The sequence below is a fragment of the Nicotiana tomentosiformis genome, chromosome 1 (genome assembly GCF_000390325.3).
Source record: "Nicotiana tomentosiformis chromosome 1, ASM39032v3, whole genome shotgun sequence".
Taxonomy (NCBI): Eukaryota; Viridiplantae; Streptophyta; class Magnoliopsida; order Solanales; family Solanaceae; genus Nicotiana; species Nicotiana tomentosiformis.
Genome location: NC_090812.1, coordinates 51,610,181 through 51,635,633, shown reverse-complemented (window position 1 = coordinate 51,635,633; position 25,453 = coordinate 51,610,181). Strand labels below are relative to the sequence as shown.

The window sequence follows — 25,453 nt, the reverse complement described above, 5'->3', positions numbered from 1 at the left end:
CATGCTGCTTTGTACTCCTGAGCACTGAAACCTTTACAACATGTTTTAATCAAAATGAAAAGGACACCTTTACAATCAAAGATTCCTCGAACTTCAATGATGCTTAGAAGTGTATTAGATCCATATAAATGGATTTCAGGGAGCTAGCTAGTGCAATTTAAGTAAATTACATCTTTGGTTATCTGTCTAAAATGTGGTTTTGAGAGTATACAAATCAAATTCCCCGACATTTTATGCAAAAAAACTCCAGATGAAATAAATTCCCCAACATTAAGGAAAATGCACTTTAGTCCTCCTCGCGATTCAGATTATACGATAGCATGTCCACATGATGATGCCATTGAAGAGGAAGGTCGCCATTTACTGTTTTCCGGCTGCAACCCTACATTTTCTTGGCTGCAAGACTGACTCGTGCTGCAAACTCACCTATTGCTGTTTTACCATGCTTCTTTGTACTCCTAAGCACTGAAACCTGTACAACATGGTTTAATCAAAATGAAAAGGACACCAATGTACCATCGAAGATTCCTCTAAGTTCGCTGAGTGATGCTTGGAAGTACATGAGATACATATAAATGAAAGGTTCTCTTCATCAGATGAATTTTAGTTAGTCATAAGCATGGAATATGGCCCCTTTAGTAAACAAATTGTACCAATTCTTTAGAACGCATAAGTCTATCTGTCCTGTTGATCAGGCTCAAATGTTAGCTGCTAAACTTGATACTACTGCACTTTGACAAAGCAAAAGCTACCATGACTCCAGGAAGTGTTGAAACTAGACAGGGTATGTTCCATATCAACTTCTATTTGTTTTCTTCTCTTTTTTCTTTTTGAAATGGTAACATATTTGTTTTTTGTTTTTTTTTTTTGATGACCGAGAAATCCGTCTGGGGCCGATCCTTTGGACCAACCGCAGCCTTCGAAACTCGGTGGATAATGAACATATTTGTTTTCTTCTCTTTAGAAAGTAGTTTACCTTGAATCAATTACAAATCTTGACTTATAAAAGTAGAAATATGCTGTTCAAATATTTTTAATTATGTTGCCGAGAGTCTATTGGAAACAGCCTCTCTTCTATCCTCATAAGGTAGGGGTAAGGTCTGCGTACACACTACCCTCCCCAGACCCCACGGTGTGGGATAATACTGGGTATGTTGTTGTTGTGTACTACAGTTTTCTGTCCTAAACTTGGGTACAAATTTCTTAGTTGGTCTTTTACACATGCGTCTAACTTTTAGAGATGAACAAAGAAGAAGAAGAACGCCAAACTATATTTAGGGTAATCACACTCTTCTAAAACCATAATTAACTTATTTCTCTATAGTTGAACAAAGAAAAATAAGAAGAGGAACAAGAAGAGAGAACACAAAATGTTCAACTACTGATTCTTGACCATTAGTTTCAATAGTAAATAAGTACCACCAAATATAATACACAAAATATGAAAATATACCTTGGGCCTCTCCATTGAGCTGCCAAAATAACCTATTCCAAAAGAAGACGATGAATAAACAGCTGCAATCTCAACAGCATCCATCTTAGCCAAACCACCCGCAATCTATGGAAAATTAATAGCTAAGGGTATTGGAATGATAGGTTCCTAGATTTAACAAGGGTAGAACAGAAAAAAAAAAAGATAACAAAATCTTGAGAATGGTGTTACCATTCTAGGAGATTCTGCTTGAACTAGCAGGAAGCCAGCACTACTTTCAGTGCCACACTGACTATTCTCCTGAACAACAGAGTGTAAAACTTTTTTACAGGCAGAAGATGGCCCAGCTTGAGACCTGCGCAATAAATCAGATCGGATTTCAGGTTAATAATTCTTTAATGGTTTCTGGAAAAAACATAACTCAAACTTATTGCTGGATCGCTCTCAGTAGGGGAAATAGATAGAGAAAAACAGAAGTAGCAGTGTCAAACACACAGTGCTGACGAAACACAGCATTCCCGAGCAGCAAATCCTCTCATTAGGTGCTCTCCAGAACCACTGACACAACATCCAACTATAAAAGGAGCGCCGAAAGGTCCCTTTGAAGACGCCCAACAACCAGAACCATACATTGCCGCTAGACCCACACGTCCACCAACCTGTTATAAGCTCCAGGGAAGTAAGAACAGTAATCCAATGAATTTATCTGCCACAGAATTTCAGAGTAGGAACAAAATGGGCTACTGGCCTTGGACATACAAAAAAACTTGAATTAAATGAAAACTTTGGTAATAAAAACTGAAGAAAATAAGATCCAACGGTCAAAGAAGACGGAGATATTCCTGTTAGCTGTTCGAAAATATACTACAATGTTAAGACACTTTTGCAAGCATGGTGGTTGCTTAAAAAAATACTTCCCTAATAAGCCTTCCAAATCAGTTAATCAGAAACAAAGTAAAAAGTTAAGAAAAAAAAGGAACTTAGGAATTATAGAGGAGGGGAAAGTAGTAGGATGACAATCATTTCCAAGCATAAAAAAGGTAAAGCATGACGGGAATGAATTGTTCGATTTAAATCATAAGGAACATATTCAAAACCACCAAAACACTGAGCTACACAATGCTTTTCAACTATCCAACTAAATCCCATGGCTGGTGCGCGCCATCACCATCTGTTGCTATAGAGATACACCCCTTGAAGAGGAGAAAACATAGATAAACAGCAAAGGATCTTGAGGAACAAACGGCTGTTCCTGCACACACTACTCAAGTCCTATATGAATGTTTGGCCCTTGCTAAACAGTGCAAGTACTAGTTGTCCGTTTTAAATTATAAAAGAGTTCCCAGCAGCTCATATAAAAGCTACGGAGAGGCGGAATGAGATGGACAAGGAGAAAGAAAGAAGTTGCCCCGGATGTTGAAAATATTTATCTTGTTGAGACAAATACTTCGTGAGCAAATTTATCTATTACACGGGCCAATACAATTTTTAACCTAACCATTCTATTCCAGAAATATCATTGTATTCAATTACAACCTTTCAACTGCATAGTGACAGTATTCACACTTCTCCCTTTCACAAAAAGTAAAACAAATTCTGAACACTGTCCCCAGATGAAGAAACTACTACCGATACAGCAAGATGACAAGATCAATCATAAGATCCTACACCCCCTCCACCAAGCCACACAGACAGAGAGTTGACCACCTGATCAAAAGATGGTTTGGGACAAGAGCGTGAATTGCTCACATGTATAATTGAAAATGTTCGAGCATTTTCAGAATATCACCTTCAAAGCTATACCACCACTTGAGGACCCACAAGCTATATGTCCTTCTGTATCGACACAGATAACTCCAACTGTGTCAGAAATAAAGTCTTCGTCTAATGCACCAAGCATTGAGATCGGATTTCTCGCTCCATTTCCTCTTGATTGGTTATCCACTTCTGGAGTATCTGAAAGTTTTCAAGAAAATTAACAGTCATTGATTAGATATAAATGCTCAATCAAAAAGAGATGTCTTCTGGACAACTCATTCCATTTGACAACAACAACAACAACCCAGTAGAATCCCACTAGTGGGGTCTGGGGAGGGTAGAGTGTACGCAGACCTTACCCCTACCCCAGAGGGATAGAACTCATTCCATTTGACAATTTCTTTTTTTGAAAATATGAACTTATACGATGATGTATTACCAAGAAGGGTGGAGGGGAAAGGGAAGGTGAATAAATGAGGAAGGGACAAGGAAAGGAGATCAAAGAGAGAAACAAGAAAAAGAATACAAATATAAGAAGAGAAGATTGAGAGAGAGAGAGAGAGAGAGAGAGAGAAGGGAATTACAGAAAGAGACAGACGGAAAAAGGAGAGGGATTTTAATACTAAATTTTAATTATGCAAGTTTCTAATAAATTACCTTAGAACCTATCATCCTATTTATAAAATAGGGAGTTCTAAACAAGTTAGAACCCTATCTCTAGCTAAAAGATATGATTATTATTTGATAGATAAAACTTTAATTTTTATTTTTTTTGATAAAGTAAGTGATTTCAATAGATGGCACCAAGAAGATGCAAGAAGTACATGATTTGGCATTTGAGCTTACAAAAAATATTCCGGCTCCTATACTAGATACAACTTTATTTCTAACTAATAGATAAAAATAAAGATAGTACAATCTTTTCTAAGCTACATCATATTTTAAGGATAAAGTTCAAATGTTGTGTAGTTGTCTAGCACCCTAAAGCACAAGAAAAATGTAAATGATGCAATGGACAACCTCTGTCACAGCCTATAAAGTGTATATTGATGTAAGGCTTCTTAAACCAGAATATGCAACATTATGCATGCAAAGATTCTAAACATAAAAATTATTAAGATTTCCTTCCCCTTTTTTTGGGGGGTGGGGGTGGGGGGTACTAATGGTATCAATTATTAGTCTTCCTTGCAGTATGATAACCAATGATTGTAAAGAAATCAGAGAATATTGTAGCCTCATTTTGAAAATGTGTGACCACATTATCTAAAAGCTTAAATTGTTGCATAATTATGTATTTAACAGCTTATAAATTGAAAAGGGCATGGACAGTGGTGAAATACCTGATACTGTACCAGAATCCTTAGGGTGTGCCATCTTAGCGGCAGAAACGTCATTAACATCCTTGGCGTCATCAAGCATCCCTTTGTACCTTTCCCATTGGGTTCTGGCCCTCTCAGTCACAAGCCACTGTCTCCACAAAACAAGCTACATTATTCCACATTCCATATTTAGAGCAAATTTAACTTTTCTGAACAGAAGAGTGTACACAAGGACCTATCCAGATAGTTTAAAATGGACAGAGACCACCCTTCTAACTAAATATAGACCTCCAATGCTGTTAAATAACCATCATTGATGCCCTTAGTTCAGAGAAACATCAGCAAACAATATGTCTATACCAGTTTTTGCCTCGCAATACATCTATCTCTAGGCCTAGGGGAAAAAAGGGTGGTTGTTGCAACTATGGAAACTTAACCAGGAAGAAGGGGAAGGCTCAGCAAATTATGCGAACAAACAAAAGTTGGGAAGGAAGAAGAGACAAATTATTAGGTGTTGACATGGGAATGAGGCACAATATATGGCGCTAGTAGATGCAAGCAAAAGGTCAACACTCAAAAGACACACACAAGAAGCTACACAGAAGCAGCAAAAGTTCTGCAAACTACCCGAAATGAAATCCGAAACAAACTGCCAGCATTTTCACGATTTTGATTCAATTTCAGCGTTCTCCAGGTTTCATATCAGACAAAAATGTCCATGTCATTTTCCAAATTAGCGGGAAGTAGCACGAATTCAATTAACTACAAGCTTAGAAATAGTGTTTATGAATGGTTTCAGTGCAAATAAAAACCTATCATGAAACAAGCAAATACTACCTCTTCAGCCTCTGACACAGTTGATGGAGAAACAATGCCTCTGGACATTGCCCATGTACGAGCACCTTCACCAACCAAAAACCTGAATAAGAAAGGTAATTTTTGAGGGGTGGAGGATGAGGTGGGGAGGGAGAAAAGCTACATCAGAAAATGACAGTAGGACGAAAAAACAGTTAAAGTAAAATGCAAAAAGATCAATCAAAAAATAAAAGCTTCACTCAATTTGTTTGGCACCATTTGACTGGACACAGAGTTTAAGAAATCATGTCACACTTTTCCAAGAGCCCACAACAAATTATGTCACTTCCAAGAGCATCTCACTAAAGGGTAAAATGAGAATGTACATATTCAAAGAGATGCCAATCTTTCTGGGACGGAACTGTGCGCAATAGAAAAAGATACTCTCTCCGGTCCCATTTTATGTGGCGCATTTTTCCTTTTAGTCTTTAACTCTTAATGACATGACCTGTTGAAACCCACTTGATAAAAAATTCACATTTTTATTAGGATAGAAATAATAAAGGACATGTGAAACTCTCACCTCCTCACATTTACTTGTTGGCTTTAAGAACAATTTTGGTACTTTGCATATATTTAGCTTGTGTATATGTTCTTCTTTGTTCGTTAAACTTCGTTTCTAGACAAATCTCGTCACATAGGATGTGATAGACGGAGAAAGTTAATTGATCTTCTTTTAAATTACTGTTAGAGAAAAAAAACATATCTATATATCACCAGTAATCATACATTGGAGATATTCGTCCCAGAAGTGGCGAACCAGACATCTGTTCCTTGACCAACAAAGCTGCAATCTGAATGGAATTTCTCACACCTGGTAACATTAACTTCACAGAAGATAAAGCAAGAGTAAACCAAAACAGAAGCAACAATTAACTAGGGGTATGAATACGAAAGGAGAAAATAACAAGTAAACCCCAAAAAGAAGTAGTGAATGGATGATTTGTTCGAGCAAAAAGTGCATGCATCTGCTCTAAGAATACCTGGCACTGCACCTACAGCACCAAATGTGCCAGAATCACCATCCATGATGCTGGCATCACACTCAACATGACCATCTTCAGTCAAATTTGAACCTCGACCAGCGTTTGTGTTAGGATCATCCTGCAAAGAATATAACAACGGCATCATGTTTTCAGTAAACATTGAAGTTACAAGTATTCTTTTGTTCCCTCCATTAAACGTCAAAATTATACCAATCCTTGAAAGGCTAAAACATTCCAAAGCGAAGCGAGGCGGGCACATGGTCGCTTCTGTGCTGTGAAGCATAACAGGTGATATGAAGCGTGAGCTTCTGCCAAAAAAGCGAGAAGCGACAGTAGCGAGCGCTTCACTATATTAAGTGGCTGCCAACGTTAATTAAATAAAAAAAAACTGTCTTTTTTCAAAACATCATCTAGCAGCAGAGAAAAACAGCGACTAGGGTTCCATTTTCAGCACTTTTCAAGTTCAATTTCATTAAGTTCAAGCCCGGGTATGTGATTTCTCCTCCTCCTCCTCCTTCTTCTTCTTTTTTTTCTTTCACTGTTTCAGCCTCAAAATAGCAGCGAAATGCTGCCAATTTTTTTTCTTCTTCCTTCTTCTTCTTCTTCTTCTTCTTCTTCTTCTTCTTCTTCTTCTTCTTCTTCTTCTTCTATTTTCACTGTTTCAGTCTTAAATTGCAGCGAAATGCTGCCCAATTTTTTTCTTACTTACTGCCTTCTTTTTTGTTTCAGTTCTTCTTAGTTCTTACTGCCTTTTTTTTCTTTCAATATTTATTTTAATATTTTTTTTAAAAATTACGCTTCACTTCAAAAAAGCGAGCGCTTCGCTTCTCGCTTCTCGCTTTAAGCGAAAAGGAGCTTGTCGCTTTTTCTCGCTTCACGCTCTTTACAACACTGCTCCAGGAAATCTCAAGTGACAAGTGAGTTACGCTGACTTTATAATCAACGTCCAGACACTTTAACTCAGGTATATGGCACGCAAAAACACTACCTTTTTGCATTCTGCTGATCATCTTTTGAACGAATTTTTTTTTTTCTTTTTCTGAAAAATCAAAACTCCACGACTTTACAAAAAAATTCGACATAATTTGAACACAGTGGAGTCATCTCACGTAAGGATACTAACTTTTTGCATTCTACTGATCATCTTTTGAATGATAACTTATCCTTCTACCCTAAAACACCAAACCTTTTTCGAAGATTTCAAAATTTATGGAGGAATTGCCCCCACCAAGTTTTCAAGAAGATAACATTTGGGTTATCAAAAAATATATACTCAAATTTCATCAATCTACCTACATATTTTTTTTATGAAGTCAATCTACCTACATCTTAAACCCAAACCAGTTGCATTCTACTATAAGAATCTTCTATATCTATTCCGCTCTATGCCAAACCATTCCATTCAGAATTTAAATTCAATGCATTGATAGAGCAAAAAATATTTATACAATTAGGTCATTTATTCCGTAATTACAGGTAGTTCTCTTAATAAGCACAACTGTTAATCTGTTAGACTGGTAACTTACCTGCTATCACAGAATAAAATTCATTGCTAGTGTAACAAAAAAATCACGTATATAACTTAAATCCATTCATTAAGCATTTAAAAGACATGCGTACCTCTAAGACTTGAATCGCGGCCGATACAGCGTCTATACATCCACCTGGACCCTGAATAGCAAAAAACCAATTGAATTTTCATGAAATACTAATTTTCTGGCGAAGGTTTGTTGTTCTTGGGGTGGGGGAAGAAGAGGAACCTTTCGGAGAACAGAATCAGCGGCGAGGCAGGCCCGTTTCATGGCGGAACAAAGAGCTTTCTCATTCGACGGCGCGTGATATCCGGCGCCGACGTGTACGGCCACGAAGAATGTTGAAGTCTCGTCAGCAACTTCGGCAGCCATTTCCCCTCTACTTCCGCTATATACAGAAGAAGAAAGGGAAAAAGAACTAACCATAAGTCGCACAAAAAACCGCTATTTATAAGTCTTTTTCTAATGCAATTTCTTTTCTGCTATTTATGATCTCTTGCCGGTTGCCCCTTTTTAGTTACACATAATTAATATTTGTCAATTTCTTTGATAAATATAGAAATTTACTAATGTATATGTGTGTAATTAAAAGTGCTTATTAGTTGATTTTTTTAAGCTTTTAGTAAATATGTGATATGCTACATTGCTCACTATTATGTGTAGGAGAAATTTCTCTTATTCTTTTTCTAAAGTCATTCTCTATCGAAGAACTATAAATGAAGAGCAAAATTTTAAAAAAAAAAATTATATGAAACGAATAAGTACACCACCAAGAATCGATAAAGGAAAAAAAAAATAAGGTATGCGAAACATAAATTGCATTCAGTAAATATAATTTAGGCCAAATAGGTGTACAACCCCTTAAACTTGGCTCCAGTTTCTATTTTGACATCTTAACTAAGCACATTACCTATTGAACACTTCAACCCAAATCAATGTATGCCTATTAAACACAAAAACTGACATGGCAAGAGAGTTGTATTTTACCCCCCTCTTACGCGCGTGAATTTAATGGGTTTGAGAATGTTTTTTTTTTTTTTAAATCAAAATTGACTTTTTTTTCTAAAGGCCACCCATAACCACCTGATCCCCGACGAATAACGAAAGCAGAAGAAGAACGACAATAAATTTTATTGCCGGAATTAATGGAGATCGCCGGAAAAGTCAGAATTCCGGCCAGGTCTAAAGAGGCTACAAGCAACAGTAATATGTTATCAAGGTTTTAACATTTACACATCAACCACGAAATCAGTAATAGACAGAACACGAATGAATCTCCGATATCACAACGATGGAAGACCAGAAATGGTGATAAATGTCGCCGATTTTAATGGTAGCCCCCGAAATATTAAATGTCCGGTTACTTCTTTCAGTTCTGCTCTTTTATCAGTTAAAACAACAACGAAACAGAATAATAGAGATGAAGGAGGAAAGGAAATGAGCAATGGCCGGTGGTTGCTAGAATCGTCGGATTCTTTTTTGTTTCTTCCCTTTTTTTCTCAACTTGGATTTTTTCTTCTCCAGTTAGCTAAAAGAAGGGATTTTCAACCCAAAAAAGAAAGAAAAAAATTGACATAAATTTCTCCCTTCCCCAAATCTGAAAATCCAAAAACGGTATATGTGTTTTTTCCTTTTGGCAGATGAAAACGGTAGTCTTCTGGTGGTTGAAGAGCCAAGGAGATTGGGGAAGGCAGAGGTGGGTTTCTATGAAAGGGGCTGGTGGGATTCCATAGAATGAAAAAAGAAAGGGGGTGGTTGGGAAGAAGGTGACGGTGGGAGGGGGTGTTTAAAATAAATCTTTTTTTGTTTTCAAAACTTCTTTTTGACTATTTGGACCCAAATGCCACGTGTCTCCCTCTTATTTGTCATTTTGCTAAGTCATTCATGTGTGAATTACATGCACCTTATTGTTTTTACTGGTTATGAGTAAAGTGTTCAATATATCACTTTATATAATATTAAAGTGTTCAATAGGAAAAACGCTAAGTTAAAGTATCAAAATGGAAACTGGAGCCAAGTTTAAGAGTTCGTACACCTATTTGGCCTATAATTTATAGATTGCATTTGCGACTCATGAACTGCATTTTGTCAAATTTGACTTATGAATCAAATAAGACTTATAAATCACACTTATCAATACTTCCTATAAATCGAATTCGGCATATGGAATCTATGGCATGTATAATAATGACTAGCCTCTATTCTTTCTGTTATGATTTATCTAAGTCGCATTCTACAAATGCTTACATATTTATGGTATTCTCTTAAAAACAATATACCACTAGAATTATTGAACCAAAAGTGCACATTTTAGGGGAAATTTCAGAAAACTGCATTGCCAAAAGAAACTATGTCCGCACGTGAATTTAATTTGGAAAAGAAAATTTGAAACACTCTGTTTTAGACTAGTGTTGAAATTGGAGAAAAAATATAAAATAGGGAAAGAGGATCTCGATCTCCATCGAGATTATTTCTTACTCTAGTTAGGTGAGAAACATGTGATAGCCTTGCTGTTCTAGAGGGTACAATATTTTGCACTCGTAAAGATTTTACAGACTTGTGTTTGAAATATAACACTATTGTTGCACTCTTTTCATCGTTAATTGTGATCTAACATTTGATGTTTACTAGCTTAGAATTTTATTTTTCTGTAAACTGCAGAAGCTATCATACTCCCTGTTAATTTCGTGACGAACGAGATAGCATGTGTATGTTAATTTCGAATTTGCATTCTTAGAAATGCAATAAAGTCTAAATATTGGCTAAAATACTCCCTGTACTTGTACCAAATGCTTACTCTCCATAATTATATTAAAAATATATTTGCAAATGATAATAACTTTAAGAATGAAATGTACATTTAGATAATGCAGATTTTGATGAGTAAACTCAATTACAAGCATCTTCCAAATACTGGCATACAACCGCATAGAGGAAAATTGCGGCATGCTCAAGAACTTCCGTTATCCTTGCCAAGGAAAAGAATAGAACACTGCTCTACGGTATCCTCCGGGCTAGTAACTGAAGTAAGCAACAGAAAAGTAAAAAATATATTTAAAGAAGAACCGCAATAAATTTGTAATGTGGTTCTTAGGAATAATCCAAATATGACAAGAATGAATTGAAGAATTATGCTGACCTGTGTGACCAACAGTTCTTTCGGATTCAAAAATTTCGTAGTCATTTCCTCCCTGTTCAGTTATAAAGAAAGACACTCACTCTCAACCAAACTATCCAGAGATTCTAGGACCATGTAACTACTAAAGAAAAGAGCTTCAAGTATATAAGGACATAGTACCTTGTATGTCTTGTCCCCGAAGAAGTGAATTTCGTTAAATTCATCGAGGTATCTCAAGCAATATGTCTTATCCCAGCCTTGAGGGAAAACCTAACACAAGCAAAATTTTCCAAGTTATCCCTTGAGAAGCTACTGTTATGAACTAAAAGACTACTTAGCGCAAGCAAAGACTTGAGCTGCTCACATCAAAACTGATTTGGCCTCCAATAGAAAAGGTGAGATTAAGGTGTGCAAATTTTTGGCGGAGCACTGTTACCATTGTTTCACGTATCTTTTGAACCTGGATATATTTTGTTAAGCCATTACTTTAAGAACAATCAAAAAGGAAGAAGCACATCTTAGTAAAATAGCTGCAATCACGATTTGCAGTACCGCAGGAAGCGATTATACTTTTTCTTTTTCTGTGATAAACTAGAATAAGTGTTTATACCTTGTCATACTTTTCAAACTCATCCCTTTCTTCCTGACTACAATTCCTCCCAATGGGTGATACATTTAGCATGCCACTTCGAAACTCGATGAATGTTCCTCTGCAAAAGAGACAGCGACTAAGATTTTTGCCAGAAACAAGCTCACTAAATCTTTCATTATGCTCACCTCTTTATTGGAATATCCAAGTCAGCAATGTAGTGGAGTGTAAAGTTAATAAATTCCTGCACATCATTTTCAGTTCATCAACACATCTTGGTCTTCCACATATGCTATCATTAGTTTAGGCAGGTAAGACTGTAAAATTCCCTCCCGACTTTACACAATAACGTACATTGACCTCTTTAATACTTGGTTCTTATGGAGAAATCATTAAGCGGAAGAAGCAATCACTTACTTTGAGCTTCTCATCGCCAAGAAATGACTTCAAGCTCTGCATAAAGGGGTTCACATCACTTTAAGAAGAAATCGCTTCACAAATGAGCAATTAAAAGAAAGAATATAGCAATGTGTTCCAAAATGGGAACATAGGGACATATCTTGAAGTCATTCCTCAACTCTTGATATTATTATCTACGTAAATGGCAGTTGGTAGACAAAGTTTTCATTTCTATGAAGAAACATACAAACTGGAACTAACAGTTCAGGACTAAACTATAACTTGGGTGAAAAGTTGCAAACTGGGCTTGAGTGACAAATTGCAACTACATTTTATTCTCATGTTAAAAAGTTTCAATAACAAGCTTATGTTTGGACACAAAAGGATTTGGTTAAAATTTGAGGCCAAATACTCCCAAGAGCAAATGAAATCTCAGTTTAAGTATCGAACAAAGGCAAAACATGACATGATATACATAACCTGCATAGGTATCAGTGTCCCCTTCCTCATTAAAGCTTCTATGGTGCAGGCGTAGAGAAAAAGAAGTCATAGTATCCAAAGATATCTTTCGACTTTAACCAAAACCACAATCGAAAGCAAAATTATAAGATTAAATCCAAATCTTTCCCATTACCTGTGTTCCAATAAGCTTCCCATCCTTATGTGCTACAAGGCCATTTTCAGAGAAACAATAATCATAATCTTTTGTAACTGCATACAAAATGTATAAGAGAAGTCAATACACAGAAGAAGTAGGTAACTACCACATCAATCCAAGAGCCGTATTTTCCAATATTTGTTATCCAAGATAATCATGAGAAGAAGTTAAAAGGCACAATAAACACCCATTTTCCTGTTGTCATTTTCCTAGATTAATTGGACATATAGCTTAAGGGTACAGCGTCGAATATATGCATATTTACCATAGAAGTGGGTACAAAAATGAGTTTAATGGATACTCTTTCTAAATATTTGAGATTTTTACTAGGTTGAAAGTGGAATGCATTTTAAGAAGTATAAAACTAAAAACTGCATAAAGTATTGACAGGAACAGATGACATCTAAATGAAAATGGACAGCATATTGGGATGACATAAATGGGAGGGAGAAGTCTTTTAGGATGGAACGAGTAAGCAAAAGAGACTTGGGCAATGGGGAAGGAAAGAAGCTGGAGAGCGCAGGGGCTTTATGATTAATGGCACACCTAAAATGCTTAACGTCAACAACTAAGGTTTCACAAAGAGTGTATTTCTTTCTTTATTCTCTTCTTCTTCTTTTTTTTCCAATTTGAAGGTCCATGTATATTAAACTTTCAGGTGACCTTCATGAGAGTCCTCAAAGACACCCTCAAAGAGACAGGCACATTCTTTTCAGTGGCTAGCCATTTGTTTTATTTTGACTGTTTGAATCATGTAAGATACACAGAGTGCCAACAGTTCCAAGTGTGTCAAAGATGGATTGCTTTCCTTGTATTTAGGCTCAAATTTTCCTCTGGAGAAAGAAAGATACTATACAACCAGAGGATGAGGTGATCACATCATGACTGTTTCTCCTTTCTTTTCTGGTCATTTGGGGGATGAAGGGGTAGCAACTTACTACATATGACATATCTACACTTCCATGGGACAGTTCTCATGTGAACACACAAGGACCTCAAAGGACGGAACCAAATTTAGGAGGATAAAACAATTTCATCAGCTTAGATGGAGCCATAACAAAAAGGGTACCTAGTAAAACAAAATCTCCAAATCTAAATTCGTTCAATGTTCTTCCATTAGCCTTTAGGCTGATGCAACCATGGTTCTACTCTTGCACTAATGCTAGGAGGAACTTTAGGTTCAGAGCTACACACATGAGCTCTAGTTGAACTGATGCAGCACATCAACTACAATCCTATCCACAAATTTTCAGGTCATCAACCGTGAATCATTAACTATAAATCTCTCACTGAAATCTGGCTAAACTAACCTGTCTTTCCAAGCTGTTCTGATATCTTGACAAGGTCTGAACCTCCAACAACTCCAACAGTGACAACCTGTAAAGACAAACTTGAAGGATTTTTTTAAAATAACAACTACAAAGAATAAGACTTCTCCACAAGGAGGAAAATAAGGAATATATTACAAAGATCATCTACCTTTCTGAGTTCCCGCATGAACTCCAACATTTCTGGAGTAACTACCTGAAAGTGTGAGGGAAATTCGAAAGAAGAAAATTCAAAATCTTTAAAGGGATGATAAACTTGACTAGGAAGTAAATTGGTTTAAAAAGAAAGAAAAAGAAGGAGCACATCTGAAACATCATGAGAGGGGGACATCTGAAACACTAATGAATTCTAGACAATATTTGTACATGCAAGCAAGAAATCTCATCTCCAATCACGATAAGCAAACATTAGAACATAGTTTAAGTTACAAAACAACAACAACTACTACTACTACTACACTATTACTTGGGGTCAGTTATATGAATCCTCCACATCCATTCTACTCTATAGGATGGAATCAGTTATATGGATCCTCCATATCCATCTTACTCTATTCAGTATCATCTCATACAGTTTTACTTGCAAATGAACAATTTAAGAGAAAACTACAAAGAGCCAATGATACCTTGCGAGGTGCTGTAAGAGTTCCATCCACATCAAACAAAGCAATTAAGCCAGCCTTCCTTACAGCCATTTAGTCTACAACTCTCACTGCATCCAAAGATCTCACTTTTCTACTTCATTTTCCAAATAAAAAAACACAAGGAAAACGAAAAGATCTAAAGATGAATGAAACAATACAAACCATGCGGTAAGAGATATGTATATCACAGTTGGCAAATGCAAAATCGCAATGTATAATGAATCAATCTTTTTGGCTTACCTTAGAAAATTCAGCACTCGATCTCGTTCGCTCTCTCTATCCTCACCGGAAAATTGAAATCCGGTAAGAAAACGGAGTGGCTCCGGCGAGGATTTTATAGCGCTTAGGCGGCAACGGTGACTGACAACTTGGGAAGTTGAGCGGAAGCAGAAAGTAGTTTATAGGTGAGCTGAATAGTCACTGGTTGTTGTGCTATTTGCAAATAAATGAATAGATTAAGGTTTAAGGGTAAATAACAAAATATAAGGATAATGGGTAAATAAAAAATGTAGTGTGCAAAATACATTCATTGGCTAATAAAATTCTTGTTTACTTTGATATTATACATAACTCCATGCATATTTTTGTTTATCATCTTATTTAGTAGGTAATAAAAAGAGATTATTTACAATAAATGTGAATTAGTAAATAATTCAAATGGGTCGATATTATGACAATAATTTTACCTTAGAATACAAACCTCACATTGCCATTTATTAAGTACATAATTGAACTAAGGGTGGAGCTAGCATGCGGAATACGTGTTCGACCGAACTCAGTTGTTTGGTTCAAATATTATATTTGTTTTTAAAAAATTATTAATATGTACAGATTATTAATTTAGAACTTAGTAACTTAAGCGCACTAAAATTTTGAATCCATAAACTTTAAATCTTGATTCCAAGTGTGATTGAACTGCTCATGGATTTCACATTCACATGGAACTGCTTTCTTATATATAGCTAGGCACGCACATCATGGAATCGTTCAATATTGCATCTATAAAATGTGGAAAAAATCGACTATGTTTTGTAATGCTTCTTATAACAAACAAAGAAACTTTGTAAATTCGTCCACCAAAACCGACAGAAATCGATCGAAAATGATAAAAATCGACTAATTTCCGACCACTTTTAATTAGTCAAAAAAATAATGATCGCTAACGTGTACCGACCGAAGTCGGTCGGTTTATTCAAAGTGTTGACTGACTGTCAAACTTTAATTACCGACCGAAATCGGTCGGTATTAATTATTTATTTATTTTAAATTTTCAAATACCGACCGAAATCAGTCGGAATTTTAAATAAATAATAATTTTATTTAAATAAATAATTATTTGTAAATTGTAATAAATTATTAATTTATTTTTAAAAATAAATATAAATTCATAATTTCGGACCGAATTCGGTCGGAAATTTCAAAAAACTGGAGATTTCATTTGAAATTTCCGATCGAATTCGATAGGAAATTATGAATTTATGGGCAAAACAAATTAATTTTCGACCGATTTCGGTCAATTTTCTAGGTAAAAACTGGGCAGAAAATGCCTGCTTTTAAGCTACACCACCTGACAATTACAACCAATATCCATCCTATAATGGCAGCATTACATTGCTGTCATTCAACCATAATTAATCAACAACAATAATTAACTAACAAAAATAATTAACTAACTCTAACAACCATTATCTAACAACAACAATAACAATAACAATTAACCAACAACGATAATAACAACCGCAACAACAATGCCAAACACAACAACGACTATGCAAATGTTCAATAACAAAATAATATCAACAATACAATCATCATTCAAAACTAGTCTCAACTAAATATTGACAAGTTCAATACTTTGTTTAGCAATACACACCATTCAATGAGTGTTTTTGTCAAGACCCAAAATCCCACCACATGAGTCGTGATGGCACCTAGTCTCTAAGACTAGGTAAGCCGATTTTCATTGCATTTTTGAAGCCATTTTTTTAATTAAATAAATAATCAAAACTAACAGCGGAAATAATTACAATATAGAACCTCCCAAGACTGGTAGTACTGAATCACGAACTCTAACTGAATACATGGAATGATCACGAGGACCGAATATACAATACTGTTTGTTACAAATCAACAGTACAATGAAATGAAACGACTCCAAGGGACTGCGACAACCAAGCAGCTCTACCTTGAATCCTTACGACCCTGCTTTAACTCTGCTCAAGTTAGTTATCTTCAATACCTAGCTCTGCACAAAAATGTACAGAAGTGTAGAGTGAGCACACCACAACGGTGCCCAGTAAATATCAAGACTAACCTCAATGGAGTAGAGACGAGGTAAGTCAAGACACTCACTAGTCTAATAACCTGTGCAATATAATATACAAAATAATAGGAAACAAATAATAATAAGAGCAGGATAAAACAACCAGTGATATGTACAACAGACAACAAGAATACCATTAATATCACTCAACAATACACAATTACACCCAATTAAATCAAGTCCTTCAAATAAATGTCTTTCACGTATAATTCTTCCACATAACTCTCTTTCAAATATAATTTTCTCAAATAATAACAATTATTATTTTTTTCAAATATAATTCTTTCAATAAATCTTTTCAGATATAATTTCCTCAAATAAATATCTTTCAAATACAATTCTTTATTTTATTTTTTTTAAATATAATTCTTTGAATAAATCTTTTCAAATATAATTTTCTCAAATAAATATCTTTCAAATACAATTCTTTCATGATAAAAACCTTTCAAATATAAACTTTTCAAATAATTAGCCTTCAAACATAGTTCTTTCAAGATAAATACTTTTCAAGTATAACCCTTTTCAATTAAATATCCTTCAAACATAGTTCCTTCAAGATAAATACTTTTCAAATATAAACTTTTCAAATAATATCCTTCGAGTATAAGTCACCCTGTGACACCTAAGCATGGAAGATTAACAGCTCCGAACACAGATATAACCACATGGGAATCTACCGGGATACAGTCCCATAGTCCCGAATTAATTATGCAGTACAAGGGAGATCTCCCGGAATACGTCTGTAGTCCCAATTTAAATATGCAGTGCTAGGGGATCTCCCGGAATACGTCCGTAGTCCCAATTTAAATATGCAGCGCAAATAACAGAGATAACAACTATAACACGACAGAAACCTCGTACATCACCACAACAAGTACAAAAGCAACAATGACAGAGATGCAAAGTACGGCGAACAAATCAACTCAAGAACTTAAATCACAATAACGGTGGAACTCATTCGCAAAGAATAACCACAGTAAAGAATGCTAGGCACAAGGAGAACAACTTAACAAGGAAAAACAAAACAAAATGTAGCAACGATTCTACAATATTCAAGTCAACAATAAGAAGCCAACACGAGTCAAATAATATCAAATAATGGCAAGTCAACTAGGATATAGGTTATCTAAACTCCTTTTGAGGTTGAGCAATTAAGAGTAATATTCAACAATTCAAGTAAGTATTTAGGCACGACAATTAGATGATTAAATATATACCAACAATTATCCAATTTACCAAACAATATGCTCAGGACTTTAACTCAATAAACTTTACACATATAAGTCAAGTACGTACTCGTCACCTCGCGTAAATGGTTTTCAATTACACAAATTGCACATAAGGCTCAATGCCTAAGGGGTAATTCTACCACTCGAGGTTAAGCAAGACACTTACCTTTTTGAAGTTAGGCCGATATTCCAAAATAGCCTTCTTGCTTGAATTGACCTACGGACAGCTCAAATCTATCCAAATTAATTGTATAACTTTATTAAAATTCATCGGAAACAATTTCGGATAATAATGCGTCGACATAAAATTTTATTCCAAAAACTCAACAAAGTCAACGCGGGGCCTGCCCCTCGGAACCCGACAAAAATTTCATGAAATTTGAACACCCATTCCTATACGAGTTCAACCATACCAATTTTATCGAATTCTAATAACAGCTCGACCTCCAAATCTTAATTTTTCGTTTTCAAATCCCTAAGTTCAAACCCCCGATTTATACCTCAAAAACATATAATCTAATCGGATTATTCGATGATAATTCAATATTATGGAGTAGAAATGATCACAAGGGACTTACCTCAAGTTTTTCCGTGAAAACCTTGCTCAAAAATCGCCCAACCCGAGTTTGAAATGCCCAAAAATGGCAAAAGCTCGGAACCCTTCTGTTTTTGTATTGCCCAGGGGTTTTCGCATCCGCGACGATTTCTTCGCATCTGCAGTAAATTTTTCGCACCCGTGGCTTTCGCATCCGCGGCGAATTTTTCGCACCCGCGGCCTTCGCATCCACGACAATATTTTTGCACCCGCGGCCAATTTTTCGCTCCCGCGGCAAATTTTTTGCACCCGCGGTGCCTGGCCAGCCCATGAATTTTCCGCTTCAGAGATTCATTTCTCGGATCCGCGAGCTCGCACCTGCGGCCCTTTGTCGCGCAGGTGCGATCACACCAGCAGCCCAGCTGCTTCAGCTCCCCCTCCAAATCCAAATTCGATCCGTTAAGCATCCGAAACTCACCCGAGGCACTCGGGACCCCGTCCGAACATACCAACAAGTTCCATAATATAACACGGACCTACTCGAGGCCTCAAATCATATCAAACAACATCAAAATAATGAATCGCACCTCAAATTAAAATCTATGAACTTTGAACTTTCAAATTTATATCTTGTGCCGAAACATATCAAATCAATCCGGAATGACTTCAAATTTTGCACACAAGTCATAAATGACATAACGAAACTATTCAAATTTTCAGAATAATATTTCGACCCCGATATTAAAAAGTCAACCCCAACGGTCAAACTTCCCAAATATTTAACTTTCGGCATTTCAAGCTTAATTCCACTACAGACCTCCAAATAATTTTCCCGATACGCTCCTAAGTTTAAAATCACTATACGGAGCTATTGACATCATCAAAATTTTATTCCGGAGTCGTTTTCTCAAAGGTCAACTCTCCGGTCAACTTTTTCCATTTAAGCTTTAAATTAAGGATTGTTCGTTTAATTTAATTCCAAATCTTTAGTAAATCAAACTCGACCACACCCGCAGGTGATAATACATATTGCGAAGCTGCTCGAAACCCTACGTCATTGAACGGGGCGTAAATTCTTAAAATGATAAGTCGGGTCGTTACATTCTCCACCTCTTAAACAAACGTTCGTCCTCGAACGTGCTAAGAATCTTTTTGAGGACTTTAAATTACTGAGTATATTTTTGCACACATACTTGTGGGTGATTTTACATTCCCGTAATTTAACACGGGTCCGATAACTCCATCTCAATTGAGATTATTTCTTTTCTCCATTCTTATAAGCTTTAGAGCAAAAATTCCTAACTCTCCATTCATTTCCAAAATACCTAATTTTCACTTCGACGCACGGTATTAGTCTCAACTGGCTATAGCAACTCATGCCTATGCACACATCAACTTTTCCGGGGTATTTCATTCTTCCCCGCTTAGGATTATTCGCCCTCAAACACACAACATAACTTATCTCTTCTTTCGCACATCTCAATCCCCCCAATTTTTTTTCCTTTTTTCTAACTCCCAATTATTTTTAAAACAAATTTCGGCAGAGTCTCTCCTGTAATTGGGCTTATCCACCTGCCAGAGTAACACCCAAACAACTCCTAACAACATATCCACAACCCAACTAAATACCATAGAGTATATATCAATAACATTAATCTCGGCATCACAAGCACTGCATTACTATAATGATATCAGGACATGAAGCACATCATATGTATTCTCATCACCATATCTCTGGTCTTAAAAGTTATTCATAATTAGTTCCAGCATCATCTATTAATCTCATATTAACCACCACTTCATTTCGAATTTTTACAACGCTGACAACGGAATGTGAGGCATCAAAACCTCATGGTTACTTACTCGGATTAATGAGTCACATTTAACGCTACCTGGGCACTCACCTCATAGGCTAAAACTCAATATTTACAGCACGAAAATGGCTGAATATAAATAGAAAAAAATACACAAGAATTATCAAATAAGCCTAACAGGAATGACTCCCTATTAATATTATTGCACAAATTAAATTTCACAAGGGAGAATATTAAATTCATAAACATTTCAGCACAAGGACCTCGTCCTTATATAACTTTCATCGCGGCTTGCAGCCCGGTTTAAATATTTCACATCATATAAAAATACGAGGATCTCGTCCTCAAATCCGAATCACAATTATGTTGCACATTGTGCCAACTGAAATTTTCAATTTCCTTTATTTCTTCCTTTCAATACATTTCATAAACAATTTTCACAACATATAATGAACCCTCATACCGGTAGGGCGTATAATTCATAAAAATTAGAATCAATTATTCCGAAACACATTAAAACCACTGTAATGAATAATAAAAATTATTTTTGGACTTATAGCCCTCAATGGTGTACAGAAATAAAATAACAGACACAGACTCACATCTTTAAATCTCCGAACAGGGATAAACATATAAGTGGATCACAAATTTACTAAGCTCACCATAAGTGGAGCATAATAGAAGGACTCACCTCATTATTCAGAACCGAATCAAATTAAGAAAAATATCCTTTTATAATAAAAATCAGGATTGTACCTGCAACGATACCATCTGGTGTATTGGCCTCAGCCAAATCATAGTGATTAAATCAACGGGTCGAGCCTCCACCTCTTAGGCGCCCACTACCCGCCTGTCCTCCACCTTTAGCTGACTGTGCATGTAGAGTATCAACAGGAATAAAGCTTGTAGTTGGAGTGTTCTGATGAAATCCACCCCTCCCAAGTCTGGGACAATCTCTCCTGATATGCCTAGTATCACCACAGTCATAACAACCCCTTTGAGGTCGCGGCTGCTCGTACTGAGTCTGTGCCGGATAACTGGAATAACCACTATAAGAATCTTATCGGTGGTGAACCGTACACTGGAGCACTCCGAGTAATCTGATGTGCGGACTGAGCTGACCGACTGCTCGAGCCTCCGCTATAATGGGTTATAGTTGAAGAGTAAAATCCACTGAACCCTCCAGATCTTCCAAACCTTTTGGCCTCCTTAGACTCCCTTTCCTCGCCTCAAACACCCTCAATCTTCCTTGCAATCTCCACTACTTGTTGAAATGAAGCATCATTTTGCAATTCTCGAGCCATGCATATTTTAATATCATAATCGAGCCCCTCAATGAATCTGCGGACCCGTTCTCTGATTGTAGGAACTAAGATAGGTGCATGATGGGCTAACTCACTAAACCTGATAGCATATTCTGATATTGTCATAGTGCCCTGACGTAACCGTTCAAACTCTGTGCGCCACGCATCTCTGAGAGTCTGGGGAACAAACTCTTTCAAAAATATTTCCGAAAATTGAGCCCAAGTTGGTTGTGTGGCATCGGCTGGTCTACCTTCTTCATAGATTTGCCACCACCGATACGTTGTGCCTGACAGTTGAAATGTAGTAAAGGCAACTCCGCTCACCTCCACAATACCCATGGTGCGGAGAATACGGTGACAATTTTCTAGAAATTCTTGGGCATCCTGTGTAGCTGTGCCACTGAAAGTTGGTGGATCGTATTTCTTAAACCTTTCAAGTTGATGCCTAGGCACAAGGAGAACAGCTTAACAAGGGAAAACAAAACAAAATGTAGATACGATTCCACAATATTCAAGTCAACAATAAGAAGCCAACACGAGTCAAATAATATCAAATAATGGCAAGTCAACTAGGATATAGGTTATCTAAACACTTTTTGAGGTTGAGCAATTACGAGGAATATTCAACAATTCAAGTAAGTATTTAGGCACGACAACTAGATGATTAAATATATACCAACAATTACCCAATTTACCACATAATATGCTCAGGACTTTAACTCAATAAACTTTACACATATAAGCCAAGTACGTACTCGTCACCTCGCGTAAATAGTTTTCAATTACACAAATTACACATAAGACTCAATGCCTAAGGGGTAATTCTCTCACTCGAGGTTAAGCAAGACACTTACCCTTTTGAAGTTAGGCCGATATTCCAAAATAACCTTCTTGCTTGAATTGACCTCCGGACAGCTCAAATCTATCCAAATTAATTGTATAACTTCATTAAAATTCATCGGAAACAATTCCGGATAATAATGCGTCGACATTAAATTATATTCCAAAAAGTTAACAAAAGTCAACGCGGGGCCTGCCCCTCGGAACCCGACAAAAATTTTATGAAATACGAACACCCATTCCGATACGAGTTCAACCATACCAATTTTATCGAATTCCAATAACAACTCGACCTCCAAATCTTAATTTTTCGTTTTCAAATTCCTAAGTTCAAACCCCCGATTTACACCTCAAAAACATGTAATCTAATCGGATTATTCGATGATAATTCAATATTATGGAGTAGAAATGATCACAAGGGATTTACCTCAAGTTTTTCCGTGAAAACCTTGCTCAAAAATCGCCCAACCCGAGCTTGAAATGCCCAAAAATGGCAAAAGCTCGGAACCCCTCTGTTTTTGTATTGCCCAGCGGCCTTCGCATCCGCGGCCAATTTTTCGCACCCGCGACCTTCGCATCCACGACAAATTTTTCGCACCCGCGGTGCCTGGCCAGCCCATGAATTTTCCGCTTCCGCGACTCATTTCTCGCATCCGCGAGCTCGCACATGCGGCCCTTTTTCGCGCAGGTGCGATCACACAAGCAGCCCAGCTGCTTCAGCTCCTCCTCCAAATCCAAATTCGAACTGTTAAGCATCTGAAACTAACCCGAGGCCCTCGGGATCCAGTTCGAACATACCAACAAGTTTCATAACATAACACGGACCTATTCGAGGCCTCAAATCATATCAAAATAACGAATCGCACCTCAAATCAAAATCTATGAACTTTGAACTTTCAAATTCTATATCTTGTGCCGAAACATATCAAATCAATCCGGAATGACTTCAAATTTTGCACACAAGTCATAAATGACATAATGAAGCTATTCAAATTTTCAGAATAATATTTTGACTCCGATATCAAAAAGTCAACCCCACGGTCAAACTTCCCAAAAATTTAACTTTCGGCATTTCAAGCTTAATTCCACTACAGACCTCCAAATAATTTTCCCGACATGCTCTTAAGTCCAAAATCACTATACGGAGCTATTGACATCATCAAAATTTCATTCCGGAGTCATTTTCTCAAAGGTCAACTCTCCGGTCAACTCTTTCCATTTAATCTTCAAATTAAGGATTGTTCGTTTAATTTAATTCCAAATCTTTAGTAAATCAAACTCGACCACACCCGCATGTCATAATATATATTGCGAAGCTGCTCGAGACCTTACGTCATTGAACGGGGCATAAATTCTTAAAATGACAAGTCGGGTCGTTACATTTCATTGTACTGTTAATTTGTAATTAAATAGTATTGTATATTCGGTACTTGTAATCATTCCATGTATTCAGTTAGAGTTCTTCAGTACTACCAGTCTTGGGAGGTTCTATATTGTAATTATTTTCGCTGTTAGTTTTGATTATTTATTTAATTAAAAAAATGGCTTCAAAAATGTAATGAAAATCGGCTTACCTAGTCTTAGAGACTAAGTGCCATCACGACTCATGTGGTGAGATTTTGGATCGTGACAAGTTGGTATCAGAGCTCTAGGTTCATTGGTTCTACGAGTCATGAACGAGTCTAGTAGAGTCTTGCGGATCGGTACGGAGACGTCTGTACTTATCTTCGAGAGGCTACAAAACTGTTAGGAAATTTCCATTTCTTTCATTCCTGTCGTGCGGAATTTGTTGTATTTGAAATTTGAACCTTTGTATATACATTCTCTCACAGATGGTGAGGACACGTGCTACTGGGTTAGCTGAGCAGGCATCCGCACATAATGTTAGGGCTGCAAGAGGCCGGGACCGAGATAGAGGCCGAGGTAGAGGCCAAGGAAGGGTACGTGCTACAACAGTTGAGGAGCCACCAGTAGCTCCAGTTGGGGGACAGGTACCAGAAGCACCTATTGTTACCCCAGGACTTCTGGAGACTTTGGCACAGTTCCTCAGTATGTTTAGTACATTAACTCAGGCGGGATTGATCTCTGTTGCACCAAAACATTCCGCAGATTGGGGGAGTATCTTAGACTCCTACCACAACTCCAGAGCAACAGGTTCACGTTGGTCAGGTTCCGGGTGTAGTACCGGAACAACCTATTATTCCAGTTCGGCCTGAGGTCAGGCCCGAGGCATCAACTTGAAAGGTTTAAGAAATATGATCCACTAACTTTCAGTGGCACAGCTACACAGGATGCCCAAGAATTGGAAATTTCCTAACAGTTCTATAGCCTCTCGAAGATAAGTACAGACGTCTCTGTACCGATCCGCAACACTCTACTAGACTCGTTCGTGACTTGTAGAACCTATGAACCTAGAGCTCTGATACCAACTTGTCACGACCCAAAATCCCACCACATGAGTCGTGATGACACCTAGTCTCTAAGGCTAGGTAAGCCGATTTCCATTGCATTTTGAAGCAATTTTTTTTTAATTAAATAAATAATCAAAACTAACAGCGGAAATAATTATAATATAGAACCTCCCAAGACTGGTAGTACTGAATCACGAACTCTAACTGAATACATGGAATGATCACGAGGACCGAATATACAATACTGTTTGATTACAAATTAACAGTACAATGAAATGAAACGACTCCAAGGGACTGCGACAACCAAGCAGCTCTACCTTGAATCCTTACGACCCTGCTTTAACTCTGCTCAAGTCCGTTATCTTCAATACCTGGCTCT

The 25,453-nt window shown here is 36.8% G+C and overlaps 2 protein-coding genes across 5 annotated transcripts; both read right to left on the bottom strand.

The window, feature by feature from the left end:
• Positions 1–68: 68 nt before the first annotated feature.
• On the bottom strand, positions 69–8,317 carry LOC104112563 (putative threonine aspartase). Of its 3 annotated transcripts, none has more exons than XM_009622522.4 (11): positions 8,111–8,317; positions 7,971–8,021; positions 6,348–6,468; positions 6,094–6,178; positions 5,347–5,428; positions 4,531–4,675; positions 3,222–3,388; positions 1,928–2,091; positions 1,664–1,787; positions 1,454–1,485; positions 69–472 (listed from the first exon to the last, which is right to left on the bottom strand). In XM_009622522.4, the coding sequence occupies exons 1-11, from the start codon at positions 8,306–8,308 to the stop codon at positions 427–429; spliced, it is 1,215 nt and encodes a 404-aa protein (XP_009620817.2). In that variant the 5' UTR covers positions 8,309–8,317; the 3' UTR covers positions 69–426. The 3 variants fall into 3 exon arrangements, with proteins under 3 accessions (XP_009620817.2, XP_070038766.1, XP_070038767.1); XM_070182665.1 differs by having other exon boundaries at positions 1,454–1,558; positions 8,111–8,314; XM_070182666.1 differs by having other exon boundaries at positions 1,454–1,558; positions 4,531–4,657; positions 8,111–8,312.
• Positions 8,318–10,662: 2,345 nt separating this feature from the next.
• Positions 10,663–15,062, bottom strand: LOC104112561 (phosphomannomutase-like). Of its 2 annotated transcripts, XM_009622519.4 has the most exons (12): positions 14,859–15,062; positions 14,601–14,686; positions 14,126–14,170; positions 13,957–14,023; positions 12,623–12,699; positions 12,007–12,042; positions 11,778–11,833; positions 11,611–11,710; positions 11,365–11,460; positions 11,181–11,270; positions 11,022–11,073; positions 10,663–10,903 (listed from the first exon to the last, which is right to left on the bottom strand). In XM_009622519.4, the coding sequence occupies exons 2-12, from the start codon at positions 14,667–14,669 to the stop codon at positions 10,833–10,835; spliced, it is 759 nt and encodes a 252-aa protein (XP_009620814.1). In that variant the 5' UTR covers positions 14,670–14,686; positions 14,859–15,062; the 3' UTR covers positions 10,663–10,832. The 2 variants fall into 2 exon arrangements, with proteins under 2 accessions (XP_009620814.1, XP_070038764.1); XM_070182663.1 differs by lacking the exon at positions 14,859–15,062 and having other exon boundaries at positions 14,601–14,705.
• Positions 15,063–25,453: the final 10,391 nt, after the last annotated feature.

Bases quoted from the DNA above. Each gene is read 5' to 3' on its own strand.
- LOC104112561 (XM_009622519.4), bottom strand. From the start codon at position 14,669: ATGGCTGTAAGGAAGGCTGGCTTAATTGCTTTGTTTGATGTGGATGGA. The intron at 12,700-13,956 runs GTTAGTTTAGCC...TTTTGTATGCAG, and splicing joins AGAACAGCTTGGAAAGACAG to TTACAAAAGATTATGATTAT. The intron at 11,711-11,777 runs GTGAGCATAATG...TCTCTTTTGCAG, and splicing joins TTGGATATTCCAATAAAGAG to AGGAACATTCATCGAGTTTC.
- LOC104112563 (XM_070182665.1), bottom strand. From the start codon at position 8,308: ATGGTTAGTTCTTTTTCCCTTTCTTCTTCTGTATATAGCGGAAGTAGA. The intron at 6,469-7,970 runs GTACGCATGTCT...TATTCTTTGCAG, and splicing joins CCGCGATTCAAGTCTTAGAG to GATGATCCTAACACAAACGC. The intron at 6,179-6,347 runs GTATTCTTAGAG...TAATGTTACCAG, and splicing joins TGCTGTAGGTGCAGTGCCAG to GTGTGAGAAATTCCATTCAG.